The sequence below is a fragment of the Epinephelus fuscoguttatus genome, linkage group LG17, assembly GCF_011397635.1.
Source record: "Epinephelus fuscoguttatus linkage group LG17, E.fuscoguttatus.final_Chr_v1".
Lineage (NCBI taxonomy): Eukaryota > Metazoa > Chordata > Actinopteri > Perciformes > Serranidae > Epinephelus > Epinephelus fuscoguttatus.
Window position 1 is genome coordinate 13,004,145 of NC_064768.1, and position 19,582 is coordinate 13,023,726.

General features: G+C 42.3%; 1 protein-coding gene across 1 annotated transcript in view; it reads left to right on the top strand.

The window, feature by feature from the left end:
• Positions 1-18,867, top strand: part of erf (Ets2 repressor factor) — a 47,877-nt gene extending 29,010 nt beyond the window's left edge. Inside the window, exons 3-5 of the mRNA XM_049602215.1 lie at positions 7,481-7,593; positions 11,617-12,521; positions 12,678-18,867. Coding sequence (XP_049458172.1) covers positions 7,481-7,593; positions 11,617-12,521; positions 12,678-13,322 — 1,663 coding nt within the window. The 3' untranslated portion in view covers positions 13,323-18,867. The remainder of the gene's footprint in view (positions 1-7,480; positions 7,594-11,616; positions 12,522-12,677) is intronic.
• The last annotated feature ends 715 nt before the right edge of the window (positions 18,868-19,582 follow it).

Sequence of the window (19,582 nt, forward strand, 5' to 3'; positions counted from 1 at the left end):
GCCCCGGAGGGGGGGGAAGGGTGAGGTGGGGCCGGGCCCGGCCGGAGGGCACAAGGGTCGGCTGTGAGAGCGGAGCCGAGGGGGTATGTGCGGGGCGGGCTGCTGCGCGGTGAGGGAGAGCCAAGGCTCCCAGAGAGGGAGAAATAGAACCAAGTAGGATAAAATACTTGCGTGCTCGTCTGGTAGGAGGGGCTCAGGGCGGAGACGAACGAAACCTAACTTAGATGTGACTCAAAAATCAACCATTTTCAGGCTTTCTACCTACTGCAGCTTTAAATAGTGTGAGAAAGGGCATTTGGTCTTCGCAGAGGTTTGCGCTCTTCAAGTGCCCTTCTAGTTTCTCTTTCTTTTTTTTAATCTCTTATTTATCAGAGGTAAATATGTGTTTAATTACAGCTGTAGCAAATGTGTAAGAAAACAAGACTTGTTGTTTTGTCGTGAATGAGCATCTGCGCTTCGTGCTGAAACTCCAGGGTGACAGCAGATTTAGAAACACACACCTTCACCCTCCGTGGAGCACATGTGGGATGCTGCAGAGTTTTATTTAGCTGCCAGTCTGTTCATGTCCACAAACACACACACACAAGCACACACACTGCTAGTCATCAATGTCGCCTCCTGTTTTGTAGGTTGGTGTGGGTTATAGTTTGCCATGGTGATGACTAGTTACACTGCCTCATCACCACACAGACACTCACACACACCCACAAACACACACATACACTAAACGCCTTGTTATATGTCAGCCCTCCTCCAGCCCATCTGTGTCTTGTTTGTTGCTTAAACCTTTTTTTGTCTTCCACTTATCCTGCATATTTAAAGACACCCAACCTTTTCTGAACTTGTGCAGGAATATATTTTAGCACATAAAAGAGTTATGTATGGTGCTGATGTAACACATTGATTTTGCAGTATTATTTATTTGTTTAACTGAAGCTGCATATGGATTTAATTATTTGTTTTCAATTTCTCAAGTCCGACTTAGCATTTAACCATGTAGTTCCATTAGTTAAAAAAATCTTTTTCATTGATGCTTCATGCTTAATTTGTTGGTCTAATTAATATGCTATGATTTCCAGTAAAAGTTTGGTAACTGGGATAAATATTATTTTAACTGAAGTAACATAACATTAAGGAGCATTTGATGGTTTTATCTTACATTTTTTGTGACAGTTTACTCTAGATTTTATTTGATGTCACTAAAGGAAGAATTAGAAATCCTTAGTTCAGTCCAAATTTATTTTAAACATATCAAACTTGTCTCCAACAGGGCTCCAAAAATCTGTCAAATGCAACGTTTTCATTGGTCGCACTGGTGTGCCTGACATTTATTATAATGATGCACGTATTGTAGAACCAAAGTTCACAAGCAGGAGTTCCGCTTGGAAACTTTTCGTTGTATGTCGCTAATAACAGGTGCTGAGGTAAGCACAACAAGCTAAGTAACGTGCGAGTCAGTCACACACTGACGAGTCCAAATGAAAATGTGGAGCTTTAAGACTAGCCTGCGGGTTCCTGGTTAGCTACACAGAGAGTTGTGTGTCAGACAAGGATGCGTTTTGGCAGCACTCCACTGTTCTATAGTCTGTGAATGGAAACACATCAAACATGTTAACGCACATTTCATGCTATCATCCAGATTAGCAAATCACTTGGATGAGGAAAAAACAAACAGGAGTCCAACTCCTAATTCCCACTGCTTTCAAGCAGCCTTTAGATGCAGAAACGGCAGCCTTGCTGTTCCCCGGAAGTCTTCGTCCATAATGTACGTAATGAAATAGTTTACCAAAGTTGCCAGTGGGCAAAATTCTCTCAGGGCCAAGCAGAAGGATTTTGTCTTATCTTTATGCAATTGTCTCCTTCCCTCAACCTCCCCACCCACCCACTCACCCACAATGTACCAACCTTGCGCCGAACAGTGACTTCTATGCACCTTTGCACCTATAGTTAAGAAATAACCAATGTGTATGGGAACTGAAATAAAGGTAACACTTAAAATGTATCATTACGAAGGCAAAAGTCGCAGTTAAAAATTGTGAGTGCACCTCAGTTATGTGCTGGAGCATCTAAATGAAACCAATTAGGCATACCAGTGCAACCAGTGTAAAAGGTGAGTCTGGAGCTCTGCATTAAATCAGAGAAGTAAACCAAATACTTAGATCTCCAAATTAACCCCAAACGGCTTGTGCCCTTAAGATGAATTGCACCCACAAAGGTTTAGCAGCAAATAAACAGTCAATTTGACACAGGAGCAGTTACTTTCCCTCTAGTCTCAGTGAGTGTTTTACATCAGGACCATCTGGAGCCAAACTTTGTTGTGAACGTCTTTTCTGTGGTTTGTAAACCTTTTATATGAATGAATGGCTGTTAATTATTTCTGACGTCTCGAGAAGAAAGTTCTCTGTTAGATGTGAAGTCTTTGATTGATGCTTCTCTGCATCTTTGAAGTGCATGTGTGTGCTCATTCATACATTCACAGCACATTTGTGTGTGTGTGTGTGTGTGTGTGTAGAGACATGCATGTGTGTGCACGCGCGTTTGTGACACATCCACGTGTGTGTTCAACACAAAGCGGCCGAGTCTATGCATTCAAATCCCTTTTTAGTTTATTTGAAAGAAGTTCAAATGGTCTTCAAAGAGCAGGAGGCCCGAAGTGAGCCTGGTGTGTGAGACAGGCTGTCCCACATTGAGTCAGCACTGTTAGTGTGTGTGTTTCACATGTATGTGCTTGGCCTTATCCACCCTGACTCTTTCAAAGTGCCATCCATCTATCCACGTGTCTGTGAACATTATGTCCTTCCAGCTTTTACTGCACATACAGGCTTGAAATTGTTAACACCCACTCACAAGTGTTGCCGTTTACCTCCTACAGTGTGTGTAGTGTTAGTGTATATGGTTTGATTTGTTTTTTCATGTCTCTTTTTTTTTTATCATGAAGTGTGTTTCGCATGTATGTCTGCTTGCTTTGTAATTGTTCATTTCCACCTGCACAAAGCTTTCAAACAATGAACCTCAGCACAGATATTAGGGCTTGCCATTTCTCTTGAGCTTACACTTTTTTTGTGAGACTTCATACATCACATCAACTACACTTGAGAAGGAAATAATGTTTGTCTTCCAAGGCCGTTTTCTTAGGTGACAAATTAATTTTCCTCAGCAAAATTAGGATTTAAATTTGAAACACTAAGTTAGATTTAACTTGTTAATGATTAGTGTATGCAGTAATTAGAACTCGTCAAACATCTTTTTTACTGCTCTTAACTCATAGTGTAGAATGTTTACTTAAAGGTCCAGTGTATAGGATTTAGGGGGATATTATTGGCAGAAATGGAATATAATTTAATAAGTATTAAGATCATATATTATATGTATATGTAAGTATATTATCTTTAATGTATAATCGCCTGAAAGTAAGAATTGTTTTGTTTTCATTACTTTTGAATGAGCCATTTATATCTATGTAGGGAGCAGGTCCTCGTATACAGAGATCGCCATTTTGCGCCACCACGTTTCTACAGTAGCCTAAAACGAAAAAAGAAAGTTTCAGCTGGTTGCAATCTGCAGTCCTCACAGCTAGTTGTCACTAAATCCCTCTAATCTTACCCACTGTTCCTTTAACTTAACTTGCCTTTTCCGCCAATGCAAGCCCCAATACATTTGAATAAAGTATTAAATTGACTCTCAAATATCTTCAATAACCACGGTTATTTGTTTTGTGTTATTTTGTCATAACTTTGATATGTTTTCTGCACGCAGTATATGTTTTGAGCCTGTATGCCCACTGTGTATCTGTGTGCTGTTTTTTGTGTTTGTATCTGTGGGTGTGCGTAGTAGTCGTCTCTGTCAGAAGAGGCCCTTCACTCATTGAGTCATTGAGGGGCTGGATGAGCTCCTGGTTCTCTCTCTCTCTCTCTCTCTCTCTCTCTCTCTCTCTCTCTCACACTCACACACACACACACTCTCTCTCTCTCTCTCTCACACACACACACACACACACACACACTCCTGCTCTACTTAGTTGTGCTATAACAAAATCCAGTGACTAATACTCTGATCACAATGAAGCAGAGATACAGCTGGATACACATTCAGCAGTGTGACGAATATTATATAGAAACTAATATTTGGCTTTGCTGTAAGAATCTAATCTTACTTAAATCTTGACTATTTTTTAGGGCTGTAATGATGCCCAAAATTGAGACATTAAATATTGTAGCTCTATGGATAGGCAAAAATAGTCAGCATGAAGACTTTTCACTTGGCAAAGTTAAATAGCATTTCCTAGAATTAGTTTTATCCCACTTGGAGAAAAAAGGTGGGTATTTATGTTGGATTATTGTGTCAATATGAAGATTAATCACCTTACAGATATGTAATTCTATCATCTATTTACCATTAAATTTTATTACTGTGTTTTTACAACTGCATTAGTAATGATGAACCTTGTGTGTTACGTATGCAGCCAAAATGAAACTCTTGGTCGTGTTAGGTGGATGTATTTATAAGGTAAAATGCATCGCAGGGTGAATAAAAGGTATGATTTTGTATTCAACCTTCTCTGCTGCTGGTAAGCAGCTCAATTGTAACGTATTGACAACAAGAGGCATATTAGTGTTCAAGCAAATCCATGTTTTTTTGTACAAATTTAGCCACTGAGCTCTTCTTTGCTTGATGCTGCTGGAAATGATGAATAATGTATTACATTTCCCAGAATGAAGTGGCCAGTCTGAGCTGAATGAGAGGCACTGATTTATAAGTTTTTATGTAAAGAAATATGAATGTGGTTTGGTCCCGAGGCTATCGGTGAGTCACAGGGAGCCATTTTATCTTTTCAGATGAGCTGTCAGCGACTCGCTATTCACTCCTCTACATCGCTCTGTGTACTGATGATGACTAATGCACTCGTACTAATGGAGCCGCCTGGGTAAGACTAAATCAGAGCGGCTGTCTCACTTCCTTAAGTAATCACAGTGAGATTCTGACTCTAACCGTGTGTTCACATTGTGAGCAGCTCGTTTAATGATGTGCTGTACACTGAGTAATGTAGAGTTACCCTGCAGGTAGTGCTTTGTTCACCAACATTATGGTAACTGTATTAATACATTGCTTTATATCTCTCTGATATACTAAAACTAAATAGCAAACATTAGTTAAGTAACATTGAACATAAAGTCTCAGTGAGTGCAATAAGGGCGGGAATGTTTGGCAGTCCTGCGATTTAGTTTGCTTTGTTATGTGACGGTACGATTCAAAATTGATTATTGATTCAGTCAAAAGAGGGAGGCATTGTGTTTTGGCTCTTACTTCCAGAGCTCGACCGATTAAGCCACACTGATAGGACATTTTACAAACATACAGCTCCAGAGAAAGCAGGTCCCTTCTGCTGTGACTGTGTCAAAGTATCTTGTTCTTCATTTTAACACATATTTATATGAATGTTTTGGCTTGACTGCGTTAGCAGGGCCAGCACTATAAACATGAAAATTTGTGACAGTGATACACCATTCATCAGCCAGGTGCCCAACACATTGTCAATCCCAACTGGTCAAATACTGACGCTTGGTCAGTGGCTCCTAACGTTAAACTATGACACTCTAGGTACCCTCCTGCGTCAGTTTTGGATGGTCAGGGAATGCGTGTATATTAACGCTTCTTCTCTCTTTTAAAAATAAATGTTTTCACAGTAAATGAACAGTTACTTAGAACGTAAGTAAAACCTTTGGTTTTAAGGCGAACATACTTAGGTATAGGGACCAAAGGCATGTGGTTAGGTTTAGTAAAAAACATCATGGTTTGGATTAAAATAAGTACATATTGTCACGTCACTTACATTACTAGCATAGCATGCTATACATACCAGCACATGAACGAAAAGCAGGGTCCTGGGTGAAGGTCCAGAGTGTGTTTGACCCATCCACCTCCCCGCTCGCCTGCGCACTGCAGACTTTCTTGCTCTTTATACAATGGCATTTGCTTGTAGTGTCAAGAAAAGGCTGCGGCCTGGTGCATCTCATTCTGCCGCGAAAGGTTGCCTCTGTGCCTTGGTATCTGACGCCAAGGGCCAGGGATCAAGCATTAGTGTATGACGAGTTCAGAGTAAGACTAGGGTGGGATGCTGCCACTTCCCGTGTCATTTTAAAATTAAAAGTCCTTTTTTAAGATTGAATGCCCTTCAGCATTTTGTACACAGAGCTGTTTGCAGAGGTGCAGTAAGAGCCTGTTGTCTGCAGCTCTTCATCAACATCTCACTTTGGCTGATTCTGCACTGGTATGCGTTATGTGACGCAACTTGACCCTATATCAATATAAACGGTCTAAATCTATATCTTGCTTGAAAATATATTGATATATTGTACAAAATCAATATATCGCCCAGCCCTAATTTACGTATTTCTTAGATGTTCAGCTCAGCAGTTACTCAGTTTCTAATGCTTCTAATGCATTTATTTTATCTTACAGTCATCTCTCTGTACATAAATAAGGAAATGAAAGTGTAATTTACTGATCAATATCACTGGTTAGATGTTTTTTTTTCTCTGAAAGCAGAAGTTGTGTGGTCTAGAGTGAGGGGGCAGGGGAGTGAATAACATGATATATAAGCTGCCCTGCTGCAACACTAGTAACAGAGACAACCATCAATATCCAAAATGCTGTGCAGGTGCAGAGCTTTGAAATGAAACAGACTCTGTGTGGAGTTCTTTTACTTCATCTCACCAGAGTTATGTGAAGTTTTGCGAAGTCCTGTGGTGTGTGCTGGTCAGCTAGACTCAGTTGTTAGTGCTGGAGTTTGGTGCTCTTTTCCACTCATGTTGGGCTGTAGGTGATGGTTTACAAAGCATTTATAATATATTTGTGTGAGCTTGATTTTTGGCATTTGTGAATGGAAGAAATGCAATTCTTTGCATTGATTTTTTTTTTTTTTTTTTGGGCCACCTACTTCTAGGGTTCAGAGCTTACTGGTGGCCCCAAGGTTGAATGCAGCCGTCGTCCATGTATCCAAGATATAGGTTCCTTTAGTCATTGAAATAAACATTTCATTTTAACAACTGATTACCCTCTAATGGCTTTTATCTTTTCATCTCACATATAGTAACTTCACAGTGGTACGGATACAAGAAAGTGCAGATTGATTAACTGTTGATGACTAGTGACCCTCAAAGCTGTGGCCGACCTAGCCAATAAGATTACTAAATGTCCACACAAGAGCCAACTGTCACAGTTTGTTCAGGTCTATTGGGGAAAAATGAACCATGGTGATTTCTTGATCTTGCACTGTGAAAAATCGCCAGCTGGATTTTGTAACTGTGAGTTACTTCAGTCCATATTTACAGCTGGAAAAATGTGAGTAATAAGTGTATCATCCATGGTTTCACACTTAAAAATATTTGGCTAAAGAGAATGTGGTCACGATCAGAGGTTTACCACATGTTGCTGATGATTTTAACTGTAGATAACACAGTGTCCGCCCTTCTCTCTTTAGATACTACTACAACAAGAGGATCCTCCACAAGACCAAGGGGAAGAGGTTCACCTACAAGTTCAACTTCAACAAACTCGTGCTGGTCAACTACCCTTTCATCGACATGGGCTCTGGTATGTACACGCTCATATTATATACCGCACAGACGCCTCACTGAAAAGTGTCTTAAGATGTGTTTTTTTATTATTGAATCACATCTTAACCAGGGCTTTATGGTATTGATATCACTGAAAGCAGAAATTATTAGGCAGTGGAACCATTTTCTTTCTTTTTCCTGCCATGATGACATCTCTTGGTAACTGAAATTTAGGTTATTTTTGATTACAAAAGAATAAAATTATACTTGACAGCAAGGGCATGTTCAAGCTGAGTAAGCTCAAGGACAGATAAGAAGTTTCTCGCCATCAGTGTGTCAGTTTCTGAACTTTACTTTGTAATTCAGCTGCTGAAAGCTGTGACAAAAAATATAATTTCAAACAGCCAAAAATTCAAGATATTCCCAGGGACTTATTTCCATGGCATTTAAAATTAGACTAGTCGACTAGTCTAAAAATAAGTAAACACACAGTCAGCCCAAATTAAGCACAGTTTAATTCAAAATGATAAGCATATCGGAAAAAATATTGCCTATGTTACAAGAGCCATGTGAATTCATTTATTTTATGATAACCAAATTGTATTTCAAATGCTGATGAAATATGTAGCACTCTGCACCCTGCATTATGAACATTGCACAGTATCCTACCACACATGACAACAGTTTACTTACTGTGTATTTAGCGTGCCAACCGTCCCCATTTAAAAACACAAACACTTTCATGGTAACTCTTATGCATGAGTGTGCATGGAAATTGACATCTCCCTTTCTCTTCTCTCTCACACACACACACACACACACACACACACACACCTCACCTCCTGACATTTTCCCTTGAGGTCAAGTGTTTAGTTAAATACATAGGATATAGCTTTATACAGTCCATGGCAGCAACAGTCATGTTTACAACAGCAAAGTCACTTTATAAACTCCTTAATATCTCACTTGAAATAAATCTAAAATGTCAGTACAATAAATATTACTCTGAGTGAAGAAAGTAACGTTACGTAAGTTTGAAGAGCACAGACATCTGTATCAGTCATTCATCTTGCTCTCTGTCCCACCTATACTGAGGAGACAGGTCGGCTGCCTCAGGTACATGTTCAGATACATGGCAAAAATACATACATGAAACCAAACCTTTAAAAAGTAACGATAAAAGAAACGATAATGTTGGAGCTCATCAATACTACAGTCTTAAATTTTACCCTGGGTTATTGATACCCATCCCTAGCCAGTTAGCACAATAACAACACAACAAGGTGTTGAAAGAACAAATTATAATAATCATGCGCTAGCGAACAATAATGCAAACAGTTAATAGCAGTGTCTGCCAAAGAGCTCAGTGGCTAAAAACATAATCCTCAAAGTGCTGATTCAACCAATAATAAACAGCCAGCAAGGGCCGACTAGTGCCTATTGTGTGGGACTGATATTTTGCTCTGATTTTGTTTAAAAGTCTGTCAGAGCATGCAGTCGTCTGCAAAGACAGCTGAGAAAAGACCCAGAAACTGTTATACCTGAGACTTTCAGATGTTATTGTCTGGGGAATTTTCCAGTCGGTGTGGTGGACGACTTACCAGTTTACTTTTGAAAGATAAATCTTGTAGGTACAGATTTGGAGCAGTTTCACAGTCAGCCCTGGTGACAATCTAAAAACTAGATTAAATATAGTCAAATCATATATCTGGTATGTTCAGTGCTATTTTTGCAACAACAAAAAAATACTTAGAATCAAATACTATCTTTAAAGAAGTATGTATCGTGTACACAAACTGTATGAGTGCATGTATCTGCCTGGTTTTGTGTTTGTGTGTGTCCTCCAAGACATCAGTGTGCCACGTCCTGGTTTATCCTTCCCCTCTCTCCTCTGAAGTCGTCTCTCGTTCTGGTCCTGGCCACCCAGTGTAAACACAGCCCATATGGGAGCGTTGGATACTGGGTGACATAAGTGCAGCACGAAACTTTAATTATAGCCTCCGTGTGATGTGGCCCACACACTGACATGTTGTGATATGATGGTTTCATATGATGGTTGTACAGGCACACATGCCCACGTCAATCTGGATTGATAGGCAAGCGCAGGCTCTCACAAACATACGCATTAGAAAAACACACGCAGTTTTTTTTTTTCCCCATCGTCTCTGACACACATGGCTGTGAGATGTGTGCTGTTTTAAAAGAGAGAGAGAGAGAGAGAGAGAGAGAGACACACACACACACACACACACACACACACTCAGCGGTACTGGAAAAAAACAGAGGAACCCAACCCATGTTTGTGATGGCAGTAAGAGCGACTTTTCCAATATTTAATTCTGGCACGTGCACGGATGCCAAGAATTTATTGCAGTGCCACAGTCTCTCTGGCAGCGGAGAGAGAGAGGAGGGGTTGAAAGAGAAGGGAACTTGTGGCTTTGTGTAACCCAGTGTTTTCTTTCTGTGTGCCTGTGACCCTCTGGGTAAAATAGTTGGAGTTATGGGAGACACGTGACCTCCTTTACTTTTCCCTTTCTCTTCAGCTTAAAGGGCTAGTTCATCCAAAAAAAAAAAAAAAAAATCCCCCACCCCAGTAAAAAAAAGATTTTCTCATTGAGGGCTAGTCTTCGTGTACACAGGTATATACACGTATATTTGAAAACGTAGCTTTGTCTCCACATTTTAGGCCAGTTAAAACCAATGTTTTGTAAAACCCAACAGAGGATGAAGATTCTTTTTTCAGTGTTTATGTGTAGACAGCAAGATGGATGACACGTCCCTAATTCCCCTCACTGTACAAAAATCAAGCCAATATATTCTGGATGCAGATGTTGCCGTCTTGCGCTGGTGATGTCATCCGGAGCCAAAGTCTGTGCAGGGTGCCGTGGTATTGAGTTCCCACCCATACACCCACCCGACTCTATCGTGAGCAGCTCCATTAATACCGAGCACACTAATTGACACACACAGCTATCAATCATGAAGTCACACCCCCCAGCAAATGATAATCCACAAAACACACTGTCAGCAGTTTTCATGAGACCCACTTTTTACCAAAAAAGGTGCTCCTGTAAAACCCGCAATGGTGACACTATGTTCTAGGGGTAATGTATATTAACTTTGAGTCTGCTGTTGGACAAAAAATATTGTAGTTGTTACTGTTGATTTTCATTACTTGAGCACCATAAATAACATCCAGTACACCTCCATTGCTTAAAGATGAATCACAAACCAAAACTCATCTCATACTCGACACCATTACATAAAAAGGAGAAAATACTGTATGTTCTTTTTGTAACATCCGGAGAGCAGAAGTCCTAACGTAACCCCAGAGCTGTTCACTAAGTACAGTCTCTCATTAGGTGTTCTTTGACCAAACTGTTCTGGTGACTCCCTGAGAGGAACTGCCCACTGGAGCTCCCTCGAGAATTACATACCTTCAAGAGCTTTTCTTTTCTGTTTGCATTTGCTCTGCAAATAGGAATGCTAAAGTGACGTGATGGTGTTCGGTGTAGCAACACAAATTTTGCACTGGCATGTCATAGCAATGTTTTATTTCCATTGTAGCCTTTGTATTTTGTAAAGCCTGGACTTCACTTTTGGTCCGTTTGTCAGTGTTTTCTTACAAGCCATTGTTTGTGTTTTGTGTTGTCTGTTTATGCAACTAACATGTTTTTAAAATGGAAGTTGCCAGTTCTGCAGTGGCTCATGTGTTTGACCAGTCAGCATACGTCTTGATTGATCAGGGTACACTCACATTACACATGGTTCTTCTTGTGCTAGAAGAGTGCTCTGAGAACTACAATCGCTCCTCGTTCTTGTGGTGAAGACACAACAAAAACTTCTTAGGGCGATTAAAACATTCCTAGAAAATGCTGTTTGAGGGTTTCCGTGTCACTAGCTCTGGAGAAATGAGGCATGTTTAAGGGGGCTTAGTAAATCAGTATGTCCAGAGTTTTTGGTTTCACTTCAGCTCTCTATAAGATAATGTGCCTGGTTTCTGTTCCCAGACTCCCCCTCTTGATTGACCTAACTCAACCCTCACCTCTCCTCCTCACAGGTCGAGTCCCCCAGAGTGCCCCTCCAGTGCCATCTGGAGGTAGCCACTTCCGTTTCCCCCCCTCCACTCCATCAGAAGTCCTTTCCTCCAGTGAGGAGCTGCGCAGCCCGGGCATGTTCAGCAGTGTGGCTCGCCGTATGGCCCGTGGCTCTGTGAGCGACTGCAGTGACGGCACCTCCACCAACTCAGAGCTGGAGGAGACCGTGGGGGCCGATGAGCGAGGCGTGGGGCCTGAACGGGCTTACAGGGGCCTGCTTCCTCCCCGCCTGCCTCACGAGTCTCTCTTCAGGGTCTACAGCGCTGCCCCAAACCCAGCAGGGCTCGGCAGACATGGTCCCAGGGTTCACCCAGATCCTCTGTCTCCATTCCCTGTCTCCCCGCTGCCAGGCCCCGGGGGTCTTCTGGCCCCAACTCTGTCCCCGGCCCTGTCCATGACCCCCACCCCCCACCTGCCCTACACCCCGTCCCCCTCCCTGTCCTCCCCCATGTTGGGTTCCCACTTCTCCTTCAACCCAGAGGACATGAAGCACTACCTGCAGGCCCACACCCAGTCCGTGTACAACTACCACCTCAGCCCCAGAGCTTTCCTCCACTACCCCAACATCATAATCCCTCAACCCCACCGCCCGACCCCAGAGAAGCCAGCCACCCATCATCTCCACGGCCCACCCCTACCGCTTCCTCATTCGCTCAGCCAGCAGCCAGGAGGCGGGGAGGAGGGGCAGCAGCACCCATCACCGTTCAAGTTCAAGCTGCAGCCGCCGCCGCTTGGGCGCAAACAGAGAGAATCTGGGAGCTCATTGGCTGCTGCTTCTTCCTCCTCTTCCTCCAGTCAATCCTCCTCATTCACAGGGTCTAGTCAGATAATCAACTCTGCCATGGCTGCAGGGCCTCCAAAGATCAAGGTGAGAGTGCTAACACACACACACACACACACACACACACACATAGGATGTGGTGTTTTCACTCAGTGATGCTTTGTGGTTTCAGATGCAACATGAATAACATCTTGTCAGAGTCCAAAATAAAATGTAATTATGTCAAATATTCTTCCTCTCCAGGTTGAGCCCATATCAGACATAGAGTCAGAGGAAGAGGTGGAGGTGACTGACATCAGTGAGGAGGAAGAGCTCAATCAAATTGATGAGGATGACGAAGGTCACATCTTTACCCCAACAGCTAGTCATCATCTTCATATGCTCAACAACCATCACCAAGCTAACGGGAATGGGAGCAACCTCTCTGCCCCTCCGCACATTAACCCTGATGATGACCCCGATGACGACGAAGAGGTCTTTAAGACTCCTGCCACTCCTCCCATCGGCAGCGGCAGCTTGGCCTTCCCTCTCATCAACCTGAAGAGCGAGCCGGGTCAGCCAGCGCCCATCAGCCCCGGGGGCACGCGATGTATCCCGCTCAAACTCCGCTTCAAACGCCGCTGGAGTGAAGACCAGAAGATGGAGGCGGATGGAGAGAGGGACGAGGCAGAGGACAAGAAAGTGAGGGCTGAGGGAGAGGAGGAGGTGGAGGGGAAGAGAGAGGAGACAGGCAGGAGAGTAGGGGAGATGGAGAATGGGGGAGGAAGAGGTGGAGCGGGAGGTGTTATTTTGGGGTTGATGCTGCCACCGCCTCCCACCCAGCGCAGAGCGAGCTCGGAGCTGCAGAGGGCTACAGCACAGCTGTCTCTGGAAAACACTGGCTGCTGAGCTTCACATGCACACACAGGGGACATAGACACAAAACACACACCTCTCTGAGTCTTGTCAACAAACTTATTAGTTTTATGTAGAACATAATGCTTGGTGGTTTGTTAGTGGCAGTAGTGAACACAGGTTTTGCGTGCTTAAAGGGACAGTTCAACACAATGAAAAATGCATATTTTTCCTCTTACCTGTAGTGCTGCTTGTCAATATAGATTGTTTTGGTGCGAGTTGCAGTGTTGGAGACATCGGCTGTAGAGATGTCTGCCTTTCTCATATAATGGAACTAGATGACACCTGGCTTTTTGTGTTCAAAGCGCCAAAAAAATACATTATAAAAACTCTTGTAGGAACTACGTACTTTTTACCAAGCTACACTTGACAACCATATCACTCCCCGGAAAGAGGTTGCATCTACTGCTAGCTCACCTAGCTCCTCAGCTGAGCTATCTAACGTTACAGCTCAGCCGAGAACGACGGCATTAATGTTTACATCTCACACTGTCACAAGCACAAACTTCTTGTCCATGAGTAAATGCACCCTTCCTTCTGTGTGGCAATGCAGTTGGTGGGTGTAGTTTGGTCGGAAGAACATAATTCCTACATGAAATTGCTCACACCAAGGTGTGAGGATTATCTTGTCAACTGGGTCATAATTTCTGGAAAGAGACACTTTGAGCACCACAAGCTGAGCGCTACGTAGTTCCATTATATTGGAGAGAAGGCAGACATCTCTACAGCCGATATCTCCAACACTCAGCAACTCACATCAAAGGACTGATATTCTGATAAGTAGCACTACAGGTAAGAGACCAAATGTGTGTTTATGATGTTGTGGTGAGCTTGTCCTTCAAAGGTGAAGAATGGAGACAGTAGCTAAAAGGTGATTACATGAACACACTTTAAAGTTGTCAGGATGTGTGCATGTATCATATGAAGGAAATTGTTTTTTGTGCATTAATTAAAGGAGCTATTGGACACTTTGTACTGACCTCACAGCCTCACAAGCTCCTTAAATGACTTGACACAAAATATAATTTCACCTGCATATGTTACATTTACATGCTGACATGGTAGTAAAGAACAAGATGATGGTGTTAGCATAATTTCCTCCCTGTTCCTTCGTTCCCTCCTGTGGTCAGTACTGTCAGCAAGCAGCCACTAGACATTATGTGAAACCATAAAGCATAGACGTGCCTGTGCAGCCTCTGATGCACTGAGAGGCATGACACCTTTGTGCCCCTGGTACTCCATCAGACATGAACACAGCAGGTAGTATTTTTGCTGGGACTCACAACATTAGGAGGAACTTACTCTGTATATTGACTCGTGACCCATTTTTAACACCAGAGCCCTACAGAGAGGGAGTCTACTCTTAATATCTCTTAGGAATTGCACACTTCAATGCCTCCTCGCCCTCACAGCGCCAGTTAAATCCACCAGGGATCACCTCACATCACACCTGTGCCCCAATTATGTCTTTTAATGGGTCTGTTTGTTCGTCTGGTGCAGTGAAACGAATCGCAGTCACCCTAAAGAGTACAAAGGCAGCCTGAATTGTACAGCAGTAGATTTTCTCACCCACATCTGCCTCACTTGAAAGTAGTGAGCCCTCCCTCCTTTTTCTCCCCCCTCTCTCATCTGTACTCAACCATAACGAGATGGACAGATCCTAATGTTACTAAAAACACTTAAAAAAAAAAAAAAACCCTGATAGAGATTACAGAAGTGCCTCTCTGTCTGCACCCATCACCAAGCAGTCGTTTACAAGATGGAGGGCAGTGAGGGGAAGGAAGAAATGCTCTGCTGGATCCTACAGACTGAAGAGGGTAATTAGAAAGAGCTCTCCAATCACAGTCTTTTCTCCAGGAAGCAACTCGGACACTATGAGACTGCATCAGGGCCAGACTGAGTGCTCTCTTCATCCTCAGCTCATTCACTACAGTGTATAAAGACATGAAATGAGGAGTGGGATTGTACATCTTGAGGACAAGTTGAACTAAACCGGAGCGGGAGAGGACGATTGTGACCTCCCGACCTCTGACCCGCCACGTTTGTTAGCCAGCACATTGTTTCCACTGTACAGAGAAAAAAAACACCTCAGAGGAAAGAGCCGGATCCTTCTCTCCGTTCTCTCTTCACTTGTTGAGGACATGAGGAAGCAGCTCCTAGAAGGGCTGTAATTACAGACACACTTGTTTCTGAATGTGTGTGCGTGGACCCAAAGCTGGCGTAAACATCACCGTGCCCTCGAGGACAGAAAGGGCGTCCCGACTTTGTGTCCCTCCGTGACTTCGCACAGTCTTTGAGGGGTTTTGGAGGTTTGAGGGCATTTGTAGTGTTTTCTCCCTCTAACGAACAACAGCTCTCCTCTGCATTCCCCCCGTTTGTTCTTTACAGACTGTATTCTTTCTGTCAAAGGAGGCGTGTGCCTCACAATGATATGGACAGTATTTTAGGGCATTTGCAGTGATCTGAGGATTTTCTGTATTTTGCAGAGAACAGCCGAATCTGTTCACGTGACATTTTGAGAAGCGACAATTGACTTGCTTTGTCTACAGGGGCGAAATTGGGAGAAATGTAATGAATGTCGCGCATCAAGGTAAACTCAGGCAAACTTCAACTGAGATATCGAGAAACAAACTTATTTTTATGACATTTTATTCATATAGTTTTAAAAGGACTAAAAAGAGCATTGCACCCATGTTAACGAACAATTCCAAATAAGATTGTGCCTTTATTAAGCCAACGAGTTCTTAGAGTTACCCCCAGCAAAATATTTTATCACTCACTCACAGTACCACCATGCCTTCTGTTTTTTTGTAAAAGAGAGATACAGAATAAGTAAATCTACACATATATATTTTATTCAAATATATATTGAATTCAAATATTATATTTCAATATGGTCATTTGATACAAATCAGGAAAATCCTACTATTTTTAATGGTAAAGATATGTATATATTCTAATGGACATATTATTACCAGTATAATTCAGCCTTTGCCTTCTCACCCTTGCCTTCTCATGACCGTTGAGCTGCAGTGACAAAGGCCCAATGGTGTCAGAGTTTTATATTTATATCGTTAAAATGAAAAAAAACAAAACAAAAAAAAAAACAGTTATTGTGTATTCAGGGGACGGAGGGTGTGACGGGACAAGGATCAAAGAGCAAGCAGAAACGTCTAAGCAGATCTGGGTCAATTCATGTTTTTCTTGTTGGTGGGCATGTTTGTTTTAACATCCCCAGAGTAGAGCTGCAACTGTTAATTGATTAGTAGTCAAAAACATTCCAACTTCTGAAAAGTGAAAATGTTCTGGTTTCCTCACTCCTTTATAACAGTGAACTGAATATCTTTGTGTTGTGGATAAAGCAAGATATTTGAAGACGTCATCTCGGTCCTTGGGAAACATTGATCAACATTTTTCACTATTTTCTGACACTTTATAGACCAAACAATGATTAACCATAAATCTGTTAACCGCCGCCAATATTTTTGACCAGTTCTGTGTGTCAGTCTATCGGTTAAATTTGCTGCCCCTCAGTTTATCGTACTGTGCGTCAACAGGGTCTCTGTTAGGAGGTAGCTTGCGCTGTCACTCATTCAGTGATTACTAGCGTCTCGACCTCACAGACAATGGTAGCCATCCTCTGGTCTCCTCCCAGGTCACCCTGGTGACAAAATGGCTCATTTTTGAGCTTTAGCATTGTTAGCAGTGTCAGCACAGTTAGTGGTGCTAACAGTGTTAACAGTGCTATAAGGGTTTTGCAGGTCAAAATTAAGCTGCTTACTCAACACGACAACCTGGAGGGAGACCAGAGGGTGGCTACCGTGTTTTTCACATGTCCCACCGCCTGGACAGCGTTACTGGCAGTAATCTTCAGACCCAGTTGGAGACAAGAGGCTAACAGAAAATTAAAAAAAAAAAAAAAAAAAAAGCAAGACATTTACGTCTCAGAACATTATAATTAAACCACCAAATAGATAGCACCTTGAATGCAGCATTAAAGCTAACTGAGTCAATGGAGCACTGGATTAAAAGGAAAGCCCTCTTGTATTTCACATCATTTTCTTTTACCCATAACTTATTTGATGGGTGTCAGGGTATTGACAGCAAAATTTACAGAAACAGACATCCCTACAAACAGCTAATGGAATACTCAAGAAAATACTCCACAGAATAATTGACAGTTGCAGTTCTGCCCAGGAGTAGCAGAGAGGCAGGTTAACCACATCAGGACACAGAAAGGTGAATTAAATTCACCCCACCCCCTCCATCTAAAACGTCTAGCAGCCACTGTTTGACCCCAATCTGCTTAAAAACCGTGGAGGCACAGGTTGTAACAGGAGCTGGTGACGGACTCGGGTGTTCAGATTCTGATTGGACGACACAGATATACATGCAGCTCTGCGTCACCTCGCAAAGCCGGCAGGACCGCAGCTGCCGATACAACTGGACTTTGGTTTGAGCGTGGACCATGGACTCAAGTGGCTTTGTGTGAACTCAGTGTGTCTGTGTGTGTGTATGGGCTGGTCTGAACCCTGCCCACACACACACACACACACACACACACACACACACACACACACCGTCCTGGTTACAGTGAGGCTTTACTGTGGCTAGAATAAAGGGAAACATGACATCACACGTGACATCAGACGCCCCCACAGTCTCTCTGGAGTAGACGGCAAACCATAGAAACTACACACACATTTACACACAAACACACACACAGAGGAAATGGCATCACAAAACCTCAGAACGGAGTGGAGAGAGAGGGACTTCCCATAACCTGACTCGCACATTCTGCATGGTGTGTACGTGTACTTGTGTTTGTGGATGTGTGGTTTCTATGGTTATGCCATCCACACAAACACAAACTATTACACACAGCCTAGTGAAGACCAGCCATATGAAGTATGAAGTGTCGGCTCGGGTTATTATTCAGTCCCAGTATTCTTGTCCGGACTGGCCAACCAGCTCCAGTCTAATTTTGAAAAGGTTATTTTTCTTCAGCAGGCACAAACAAACTTTTACATCTATCCTTCCAGTGTGTTTAAAATGTTTGAATCAGCATTAAAAAGGGTCAAACCTCTGGTCACTGCTAAAAGTGTCAGCAGAACAATAAAACATTTTAGGGAACTTGAAGGATAGCTGCATCAGTGTAACAGTGTCTGATAAAGAAGAATAAAGAACACTGAGCTGTACCTGAACCGTTGCACCTGTGCTGCCTTTACCTGTCGTGGCTTCAAACACAAAACACAAGAGAGTAACTGTTTCCCCAGCAGGTGGATATTTGCAACCCTTGGATTTCATTGATGCTGTTCTTATCATTTTCTTCTGTATTTTTTCAGACATATTACTGTTACTCCTGTAATTATTATATTATTAACTATTTTTGATTATTTTGTACCCTCTTGCCCATGGCCTGCTCTTCTCCATGACTTCCTGGTTTTCTGTGAGTTTTCGTTCCTGTTTGCACTCTTTCCCATAAACTTCAACTAGTTGGCTTCAGTGCAGTCTTTTTTTTTTTTTTTTTTTTGTTTTTCAGTCATGCTAATTTTGTAACCACGTTACCATGGTCAAGAGGAGGGTCACTTACTCCCCACATGATATTCAGCAGGGGAAGAAACAAATGTTCTTTTTTTTTTTTTTTTTTGATGTTGTATATATATTTTTCCCATTTTGGAGGATTCTGTAAGAAAAAAGAGCTTTGTACTGTTTAACCATTGTATTATTTGAAATGCGTTCCCCTGTCCTCTCTCTGGTCGTCTCTGTCTCTCCTCTCACGACCACCTCGACGGTGAGCTGTCACTCCAGAGGGGAGACGGAGACCTTTTGTTTTTATCACGGAGGAACCACCTGTACTTCAGTTTCTCTTTTATCTGTTCATCTTCATTTGTAATTAAACAATAATCAGGGTTCATTAAAAAAGGTAAAAATGGACGCCAGTTTCTGTCTTTAATTCTTTGACTCGCTCACTTTCTTCTACTTTCTTCTAATATTATTATAGGTTAAGCTAATTATAACCAATTATAACCCAGCATTTTGATATACATGCATCTGAAATGGGTCTTTCTGCGGAATGATTACTTTTACTTTTGGTACTTACTGTATATTTTGATGATAATACTTTTGTATTTTTACTTATAGGGATACTTGACCAATCATCTGCCAGCTTTGTATCATAACAATGTGAGTAGCATGTGCAACTGAACTGTGGTTAACTTGGCTCCATCTTACGAGTGCCTGACTCCCTGCTC